General features: G+C 59.9%; 1 protein-coding gene across 1 annotated transcript; it reads left to right on the top strand.

Annotated features, from left to right (window-relative positions):
* Nucleotides 1-491: 491 nt before the first annotated feature.
* LOC131290687 (uncharacterized) lies at nt 492-9029 on the top strand. Its single transcript, XM_058319850.1, has 8 exons — nt 492-4808; nt 4884-6107; nt 6192-6703; nt 6787-7663; nt 7760-8101; nt 8289-8608; nt 8657-8701; nt 8762-9029. The coding sequence occupies exons 1-8, from the start codon at nt 492-494 to the stop codon at nt 9027-9029; spliced, it is 7905 nt and encodes a 2634-aa protein (XP_058175833.1).
* The last annotated feature ends 1441 nt before the right edge of the window (nt 9030-10470 follow it).

The raw sequence follows: 10470 nt of genomic DNA, 5'->3' as shown, positions 1-10470 counted from the left end.
ATCTCTGTACCATTGATACAACGTACTAATCCCTGATAAGTTGTCCAGGATGTGTGGAGAGGGGATAGCGAAGCCGCGGGTGTACAGCCGAAGCCATCTACTAGGGCGTGACGAAATAGGTTCTTCTTCTTCTTCTTCTTCACTTCGGCGAGGATTTACTCCAGTACGGCTATTGAATCCAGCTTCCTGGGCCTTCGCAAGCTAACCTGGAGACATAGACCTCTAATGTTTAAGGACTGGCTACTAAAGGGACGAAATAGGTTCTTTTCGATGGTTTCAGCAATCTGAATAATTAAAGTTTTCTAAAACGCTCCTGCATGATTAGTAGAATGTAGTTCTAAATGATATTGATTTCCCCTTTCCTCCCTACTCTCCCATTCCAGCCATATCGGGTTCAAATTGTCATAGCTCCTAAGATCACGAAAACGGGAGTCAACGCAGTGGTAAACCATTAGAAGTTATCAGTGTCCGCCACTCCCGCACTGACAGCCATGGACAGCGGCAGCGGGGGCACAGTGGGGGCATCATCTGCTGTCGTCACGCCCGTCGTTGTCGTCCCGCCATCCGAACCGGAAGCGTTTGGGCTGCACCACACGATGAAGTCGGAGATGCCGGGCGGCGGGGAGTCACACAGCGAAACCGAGGAGGAGGAGGAGAACTGCTCTCAACAGCAAGAAGATGAAGAGGACGAGGAGGAGGAGGAGGTGGAAGAAGAGCGCCACAGGAAGGAGAAGCGGGGATCGTCGGAGGTATCGCAAACGGCGGACCTTTCCCCCGCTAGCGGCAACAGTGGCGGTGTAGGAGGAGGAGGAGGTGGTAGTCGTAGCAGTGTTGGTGTAGGAGGAGGAGGAGCGACAAGCAAGCAGCAGCGCGGGGACCATCTCCACCAGCTGGTGGACGACGTACTACGCCGGAAGACGCTGAACAACAACAACAACAACAACAACAACAACAACAACAATACTCTAGCCAACAATAACAATACTAGCAGTAGTAGCAACAGCAGCAAATACCAAACCAACCAAAGTCTTCAACAGCAGCGTGGTGGCGGCCGGAAGCGCTCGCTGGAGTCGATGGTGACGATACTGCAACGGCAGCAGCGGGGGGAAGCTGGTTCTGCCGCAACAATGGCGGTGGTTCCGGGGGAGCAGGAAGTGGAAGCGGCTCATCGCTATCGGGAGCAGCAAAAGAACGAGCCTGAAGAGGACGCGGAGGGGGATGACGAGGAGCATGAGCAGGAGGAGGACGACGAGGAGGCACAGAGGACGACTCCTCCGCAGCATCAGCAGCAGCAGCACTATCGGTGTCCGATCTGCGAGACAGTCTCACAGACGCAGCACGCCTTCACGGAGCACATCCGGTCGCACAACGCCGAGACATCGGAGGGTACGACCTCCAGCCAGATGACGGCTGCGGCGGCGGCGGCGACGGCGGGGGCTGCAGGAGGAGCAGCGTGCTTCAGCTGCAAGATCTGCTCGAAGGTCCTGTCGTCCGCCTCGTCGCTCGATCGCCACGTCCTGGTGCACACGGGTGAGCGGCCATTCAACTGCAAGTACTGCACGCTCACGTTCACCACCAACGGGAACATGCACCGGCATATGCGCACCCACAAGCACCCGGCGTCGAGCGGACGGGACAGCTTCGAGAGTGATGGTGGCGGCGGCGGCGGCGCCGGTGGCGGTGTCGGATCGTCGTCCGATGGCAGCGGCTCCACGCCAGCAGCAACAGGAGGAGGAGGAGGAACAGTGGCAGCCGCCAGCAACCGCCATAGCAGGAAGCGAAAGGAAAGGGAACGGGACCACCACCACCACCTGGAGCGACGGGCGGAGGAGAAGGTGGACGATGAGAACCACCACCAGGAAAGGGAGGACGCTGTGGATGAGTCGAAGGACGACTACTACTCGGCAGCAGCGGAAGGCAAGCGAAAGGCGGTGTCGGCCGCCGTCGGAGGACGGCAGCATCAACCGCGGAAGGTGCGCACGATCAACAACAACACGCTGGTGGAGGGCGAGAGCGGCGAGGGCGGCGGCCAGCGGTTCTGCTGCCCGGTGTGCGACCGGAACGACTTCCCCGGCATGCTGCAGCTCGAGCAGCACCTCGACCAGGAGCACCCGAGCATCCCGGCCAAGTGCCGGCACTGCGACTACGTGTTCGCCAGCCACAAGGCGCTGAACGCGCACCGCTGCAGCAACAACAACTACCAGAACATCACGCCCGGCTTCCGCGATCTCACCTTCGTCGACTTCTCCAGCGAGAAGTTCCCGCTGATCGCGAAGAACCTGTGCGAGCGCAGCATCCGGACGCCGGTGACGACGCCCAAGTACGAGTGCCCGCACTGCTACTTCGCCTTCCCGTGCTCCAAGACGCTGCTGATGCACTCGGCCGGGTGCCGGGCGGGGGGTGCCAAGCGCCGCAAGCGCTCCCTCAGCGACTCGGAGGCGTCGTCCGAGGTGTCGGAGGACGCGGGCCAACCCGCTGGCGACGACCGCCCGACCACGGTCCTGGCCGCCGCCGCCGACCAGCAACAGCGACGGCAGCCCGAGCAGGAGCACCAGCTTCCGGAGCTGCGGGCTACCGCCGGCGCACCGTTGCGGCGGGAGGACTTCTTCGCCAACCTGGACCTGCAGAACCGCTCGGTGGGGACGCTGTCGGAGGCACCGACCACGCCCTCGTCGCTGGACAAGTCCTTCCCGTCGCCGGTGACGCCCCTGCAGGGAGTGAAGCAGGAGCCGCTCGGGTCTCCCACTTATGGTGGCGGCGGCGGCGGCTCTCTGTACTACACACCGACCGGCGGCGGTGGTGGCATGCTAGGCACGACCACCTCGTCATCGCTGTATAGCAATCATCATCACCACCACTACAACGCGCAGCAGCACCATCAAGATGGCGGCAAAGATCTGGCCGACATTCAGTCGATCATCAATGTGGCGTCGTCGGGCGGGCTGTTCGGGCGGCAACCCCTGGACGGCGGTGGCAGCAACAGCGGGGGCGGCAGCCAGACGCCCCTCTCCGGCATGATGCTCGTCGACGCGAAGGAGCTGGACATGTACGCGCACTCGACCGGTTCGCGCGACGAGCCGGAGGAAGCGCAGGACGCGTTCACCGTCGAGTTCCGGCGCATGAAGCTGCGCGGCCAGTTCCCGTGCCGCATCTGCACGGCCGTCTTCCCGAACCTGCGCGCGCTCAAGGGCCACAACCGGACGCACGTGACGGCGGCCGGGCCGGGGCCGTACCAGTGCAACATGTGCACATACGTCGTCAGCGACAAGGCGACGCTGATCCGCCATATGCGCACGCACAACGGCGACCGGCCGTACGAGTGTGCGCTCTGCAACTACGCCTTCACCACCAAGGCCAACTGCGAGCGGCACCTGCGCAACCGGCACGGGCGCGTGACGCGCGACGAGGTGAAGCGCGCCATCATCTACCACCCGTCGGAGGACTCGTCCTGCGACGATCCGATGAAGAAGCTGCAGCTGTTCAACACCCCACCGGCCGACGGCCACTACGGGCTGGTCGTACCGTCGTCGGGCTTCGACGATTCGCGGCAGCAGCGCAGCAGCACACCGCTCAAGGACCTGCTCCTGCCATCGCTTCCCCTCGGCTACACGACGGCGGCGGCCGGCACCGGCAACAGCAACACCCTGCTCGACAACGCCGCCCTGTTCCTGCAGACACCGCCCCGGGGCGGTGGGGCGTACGATGCGACGGCGGCGGCCGCTTCCGCAGCGGTGGCGGCTAAGATACAGGTCAAGAGTTTGGAGAAGCTCAACCAGCTGACCCCGCCACAGGAGGAGGACCACGACGACGAGGACGATGAGGACCATGCTAGAGGACAGGGGGCGTTAGCACCACAACAGCATCATCAACATCATCATCATCATCATCATCGCCGCCTCATGCACCAGCGCCCCCCCACCACGTTCAATCGGCCGCCGACGAAGCGGGGTGACGTCCCGGCGGTGAAGAAAGCGCCGCTGGAGGATGACGACCTCGACGGTGGTGAGCAAGTGGAGCAGGAGCGGGAGGATGAGGAGGCGAAGGAGGAAGCGGTGGCACTCGTTGTCAATCGGCCGATCGATCTGAGCATGGACGCGCTGGATCTCAGCAAGAAGTCCTCTCGGCCGCCGCAGTCGTTGACTGCTGCTCCCAAGCCGCCAATGTCGACGGACGGCGACGAAGAGGACTACGGTGTCAATGACGATGAGGACGTGCAGGACGACGATGACGACGACGGTGAGGCGGCCGCCGGCGACGAGAACGATGGTGGTGGGATGGCGGTACGACGTCAGTTCGAACATCGTCGCGGTAGTGGCGGTGTCAACAATAAACCGTCTGCAAATGGCGACCTGCAGCGGCAGCGTCAAAGTGCCACCAATAGTCAGGACGACGAAGGGGGGAGACGGGCAATGGTGGACAGCGGCATCGGTACAGAGCAGAAACCGCTAGCCGCCGCCGCACCACCACCATCGGCACCGTCGTCTTCAGCCGCCGACCTGTCGCAGTTTCCGCTTCTGAGCGACGAAGCATTCGGTGGTGGCGCGGGCGCCAGCAAGAACTCGGCCAACCTCTTCCAGCTGCAGCTGTACCACCAGCTCTACAACCAGCTGCACTCGGCGCTTCCACCGATGCCACCGGGAGCGCCCTACCCGCTGCAGCTGGTAGCCCCCTTCCTGCAGAACTCGATGCTGGCCGGATCGGCCGCGGCCGTGTTTGGTGACCTGCTCGGCAAGGACTTCGGGCTGGGAGCGCTCGGACCGAATCTAGCCGCCGCGGCCGCTGTCGCCGCTGCCGCCTCGGCCTCCAATGCTGCCGGTGGACGCAACACCAGCCTCAACCAGCAGCAGCAACACCAGCAACAGCAGCAACAGCAGCAGCAGCAGCAACAACAAGGCCAGCATCCACTCCTGCTGAATCCGTTCTTCGCATCCCCGGAGTCGGTGGTGAATGGCGGAAAGCACCATATGGGCGGCGAACACGGTGCATCGGCAACAATGGCCACCCCACCCAAGACTCTGACCCCGTCCTCGCTATCCCCCATGTCGACACCGGTCGGAAGCGGTGGAGGAGCCGGCGGTAACGGCAGCAGCAATGGGAAGGAGACGCAACAGCAGCAACAGATCCACCGGCAACAGGCCGTGGCGGCTGCGGCGGCGGCTGCTGCTGCGGCGGCGGCGGCTGCAGCTAACTTCGGTGGCGGGGGAGGAGGCGGAGGTGGCGGTGGTGGTCCGGTGAAGATGATCATCAAGAACGGAGTGCTGATGCCGAAGCAGAAGCAGCGCCGCTACCGCACCGAGCGCCCGTTCGCCTGCGAACACTGTTCGGCCCGGTTTACCCTCCGCTCGAACATGGAGCGCCACATCAAGCAGCAGCACCCCCAGTTCTGGTCCCAGCGCCAGCGCGGTGGCCATCATCTGATGCGTCGTGGAGGCTCTAGTGGAGGAGGCAGTGGAACATCGTCGGCGGGTGGGGGCATGGTTTCGTTGGCCAACAGCACGTCGCTCGCGGCCGCGCTGCAGGGAGCCTTCGGGGGTGGTGTTGCCGGTGCTCCATCGCCACTGCAGCACCTCCCGAACGGCAACAGCGGCAGCAGCAGCCAAGCGGCGGCCGCCATCTCCGAGCAGGTGAAGTACGCGATCCTGGCTCAGCAGTCCGGCAAAGGAGGAGGGGCTGCGGGGGCCGTTTCCAGCCAGATGAACCCGTTGCTGCACAACATGATCGTCGGGGGAGGTGGTGCTGGTGCCGGCGCTGCTCAGTGGGGAGGTCATCACCACCATCCGCAGCAGCAGCGCAGCAGCGCGTCGCTGGAAGCTTCCCATAATCAGTACGGGCGTCCACCGAGCATTCCGGCCGGTCCATCACAGGGTGATGGTAGACGCCGGCCGATTCACGAGGTAACCACCACCGAGGACGAGGATGGTGCCGAGCTGGACGGCAGCGAGAATCGGCATCTGCACCACTACGGCGCCGGTACGCCTCTCATCGGTCAACGCCATCGTCGGCGTCGGCGTCGGCTGCAGCAGGACTTTCACGACGAGCAGGAGACGGCACACCAGTACCTTCGCCACCATCCGTCGTACGACTACGACGAGGAGGCAACCGAGCTGGTGAAGAACCATCTCGCTGACGCGCCCGACGATCAACACGAGCAGGAGCAGCAGCGCCACCACCACCGCCACGATGATGATGAGGAGGAGGAGGAGGAGGAGCAGGGTGGCTTGGAGCAGAAGCACCAGCTCAAGGGCGAGGGTGCGATGAGCAGCAACTACGACGACGACGAGGAGGAGGAAGAGGACGCCCAGCTCGTAATCGACGAGGAAGGCTGTGACTCGACACAACACACACCGAACGGAACCGGCTCCACCGAACCTGCCGCCGTCGACCATAGCCCCAACCGCATTCTGAAGCAACAGCTCGAGCAGAAGCAGCAGCACCACCACCATCAGCATCGTGGCGCGGACAGCAGCGAGAAGCAGCGGCAGGAGAAAACACACGAGCATCCGACGCCGGCATCCATGAGCAAGCCCAAGCGGCTCCACAACAGTGGTGGCCATGGTGGGTCCTCGAGGAAAAGCTCCTCCGGCAGCGGCAGGCACAACGAAAGCGGCGCTACTGACGAGAGTGGAAGCAACAACGATCTCGTGTCGGTGGCGAAGCTGGTCGACAACGCGACCAACAACCCGGCGCTCGAAAGCTACTTTAGGTAAGTGGATCGACTCCCGTGAGGGGAGGGGGGGAGGAGTGAAATGCGGGAGGTATATTAATCGAAGGTTCTTCTTTACACAGCAGGCCGGAGGTGCAGGTGGTTCCGCTGGCGCAGGACCACAGTGACGAGGAGGGTCTGGTCGCGTCCGGGTCCGCCTCGGAGAGCAACAACTCCGGCACGGACGACCCGAACCCGTCGGCGGTGGCGGGCGAGCAGCAGGAGAAGAAGAAGTCCGCCTACAGCCTGGCCCCGAACCGCGTCAGCTGCCCGTACTGCCAGCGCATGTTCCCGTGGTCGAGCTCGCTGCGGCGCCACATTCTCACGCACACCGGCCAGAAGCCGTTCAAGTGCTCCCAGTGCACGCTGCTCTTCACCACCAAGTCGAACTGCGACCGGCATCTGCTGCGCAAGCACGGCGACGTCCAGACGGCCACCTCGATCCCGGTGCCGATCGACGACCTGCTCGATCCGAAGCCGGAACCGATTCCGGTCGCGGTCGCGGAGGCGATGAGCAAGAAGATTGCCGACAAGGGCGTCGGCAGGCGACAATCGGTGGCGTCCACTGGACGGTCCCCACCGTCGGCCAACAAGCAGTCGGCCGACGCTGCTCCCCAGTCCGACTACACCGGCGGGTCGACCATCAAGCATGCCAAAGCCAAAGACGAGCCGACGGAGGAGCAAGCCGTCGGCAAGGAAGAGTTTCGTGACGATGCTTCCGATGGCCAAGTGGGAGCTGGTGGTGGTGGTGAGCCGGACGGAGGAGATCAGAAGCCGTCACACCACAACAGCGGTGTGCCGCAGCAGTGGAGTGTCACTGGGGACGTTACGGCGGCCAACCTTGCCGACGAGTCGGACGGAGAAGAGGAACGTTCCAAGGGAAAGGAAGGCGCCGAAGACGGCAACGATGACGCTGACGAGAATGAGGAAGAAGGTGGTGACGGTCGGCTAGGCGGACAAGTAAGCCGACAGGGGCACGATGTGAACAACGACGTGGATGCAGAAGACCACGAGATGGAAGCGGATGCGGACGATGACGACGACGACGACGAGGAGGAGGAGGAGGAGGAAGAGGAGCATGCGGCGAACCATCCCGATCTGCCGTACAAGTGCCATCTGTGCGATGTGTCCGCCGCCGACCGGATGAGCTGCCTGGAGCACATGAAGCAGGTGCACGCGCACGAGTTCGCCACGCTCGTCACGAAGGTGTCGCTCGATGCGATCATTTCGACGGAAAGCGAGGCGCAGACCGCGTCCCCGGACGACGACGAGAGCTGCAACAACGAGCCGCCGGCGGCCCCGGCGCCGCCCAAGCAGCACAACAACAACAATCCCAGCATCAGTAACAATAATGATAACAACAATGGTGGCAAGTATCCCGACTATGCCAATCGGAAGGTAGGTCTAAGGTTAGTCCTTACTACTTGCAGCGGGAGTAGCGCAGGCGGCGGGGTCCGGTGTCCATCGAAGTAGTGGACAATCCTCCGCTTCTGTGTGTGTGTGTGCGCGTGCAGTGACGGAAACTAACGGCAGCAACTTTCTTTCTGCTCTTTCTCCCCTCTCCCCCCCACCCCTCCATCCGTAGGTTATCTGCGCATTCTGTTTGCGTCGCTTCTGGTCGACGGAAGACCTGAGACGCCATATGCGCACGCACTCCGGCGAGCGGCCGTTCCAGTGCGATGTCTGCAGCCGCCGGTTCACGCTCAAGCACAGCATGCTCCGTCACCGTAAGAAGCATACCGGTGGAGGCGGCCACCTGCAGCCGCAGCAGCAGCAGCGTCGAGCGGGCAGCAATGGCACCGGAACCGGCGCTCACAAGTACGTGCACAGCAGCGCCAGCAGCAACAACAACAACAACAACAACAACAGCGGCTCCGATCTCAGCGAGGACGACGAGTACTACGAGTACTGCCAGCACCGCATCGCAACCGAGTATCGGCGGTCGTCCAGCAGTCCAGCGGTTGCTTCTACGCCTCCGGCCCAACCCTTCCGTCACCGGCACCACTTCACCGGCAAAGTTAACAACAACCACAAAACCACCAAAGGCGACGACGACAGCGAAAACGATCCCGCCAACAGCGTTGCGGAGATCCCAGCGGCGGCCCTCCGCCATGCCGGGAATCGCTACTATCACCTCTACAGCCACATCAAGGGCCAGTCGGCAGGCGGCGGTGGCGGCGTCGGTGGTGATGGCCCCAACGTTGGCCAGCAGCATCAATCGGAGCTGATCGGTGAGCTGCTCGGCATCAGCGACCAGGGTATCCTCAGCCGGGTGCTCCTGTCATCCGCCATCGAGGCAGCCAAACTGCTCGGCGTCGACAAGTGATTATTGAGGAGCAGCTAATACACACCCACACTCAGTCGCAAACTATCGCAACACAACCGACGGAGGAGGGATTAGTGCAGAGCTAACACTACCTCGTGCTGTAGCAGCAGGTCGCCGTTGGGCAGAAGGAGCGGAGGAGGAGGGAGTATCTATCGAATGTGTGCGCTACGACACTTCCGATTGCTGCCGGAGATAATAGGGTGTTTCAGAGACATTCAGCGATCCAGCGCGCAAACGCTTATATTGAATGTACCATAGTTTTTATCTACACTTACTCTACCGAAGTCGCAACGCAGGCCAAAAAGCAACCGAACCAGAAGAGGACACACAACAGGATTAAGCAATATCCTAAGTACGTCGCGTGTGTGTGTGTGTTGTAGTGTAAAATTTTTCTATTACCTATTTAACTTTTAATTTATCCTAAGCCTAAGCCAACAGGGGAGGTGGGAATGTGTGCGCCAAGTACTACGCCCCCCCTCCAAAAAAAAGTATAATCAAAACTATTTCTAGTAGACCGCGTAGACCTAAGGACTTAATAATAGCTATACAAGCACTACACTTTGTATAGCCTATTTTACTACTTGACTATTTCGGTTCGGTGTGAAGGCTACGCGATATATTGTTCCTTGCATACCTTTATTTTTTTTTCTTACTGCGTAAGCGACTGATGAGTTGGTGTAAAATTGCCTAGTTTTATCAATCGACAAACTGATTACAAACTTCTTAGACATTGTTGTAAGTTGCGGAATTTTAAGACGACCTCTCCCAAGGGCATATTTGGCTTTTTTTTTAATGTGATTCAGCGATGCAAGAAGTAAGCCATATAGAAGAATTCAACAACACTGCATGTGTGTGTTTCTGTGTGTAAGCAGCACTGTTTTTAGTTCAGTTTTTTTTTGTTTTTTCGTTAATGCACAACTACTTTATACTTTTCCTAATATTTATTTTACCAAAACACACGCGAACTCGCATCTCGCTTGGAGTATTTGGTATTTTAATTTGAATTTTTAAATTAGTTTTTAACGTCGCGTCAAGAAATGAAAAATGGATGGCATGCCTCATCGTAGGAAGGATTTGATTCGTGTAAAAAAGCTTATTAATTTTGATTTTATATTGGATTACGATGACTGAGAAGTGAACTGTCAGGTTATGCACCAGCAAAACAATTTAAAACAAGAAACATTACGCTCTAAGTGCCTACACTATACCGAATATCGTAAGTTCTCTGGAGCTAACGCTCCAACAAACGTGTGCTGCGTATAACAATATATAAATATATTTGAACTTGGTAACGGTTAAGCATATTCTAACTTTTAGCGGTGGGAAGGAAGGAAGGAGTGTAGGAGAAGAACGTCTCGGAATAGGCACTTTGACAAATTGTGCTGGCAAAGGAATTCAATTTTAAGCTCAGTAGAAAGTCTGGCCCGACAGTGCCTGCCTG

This window comes from Anopheles ziemanni, chromosome X (genome assembly GCF_943734765.1).
Source record: "Anopheles ziemanni chromosome X, idAnoZiCoDA_A2_x.2, whole genome shotgun sequence".
Taxonomy (NCBI): Eukaryota; Metazoa; Arthropoda; class Insecta; order Diptera; family Culicidae; genus Anopheles; species Anopheles ziemanni.
The sequence above is the reverse complement of the archived record's forward strand: the minus strand, read 5'-3'. Positions and strand labels throughout refer to the sequence as shown.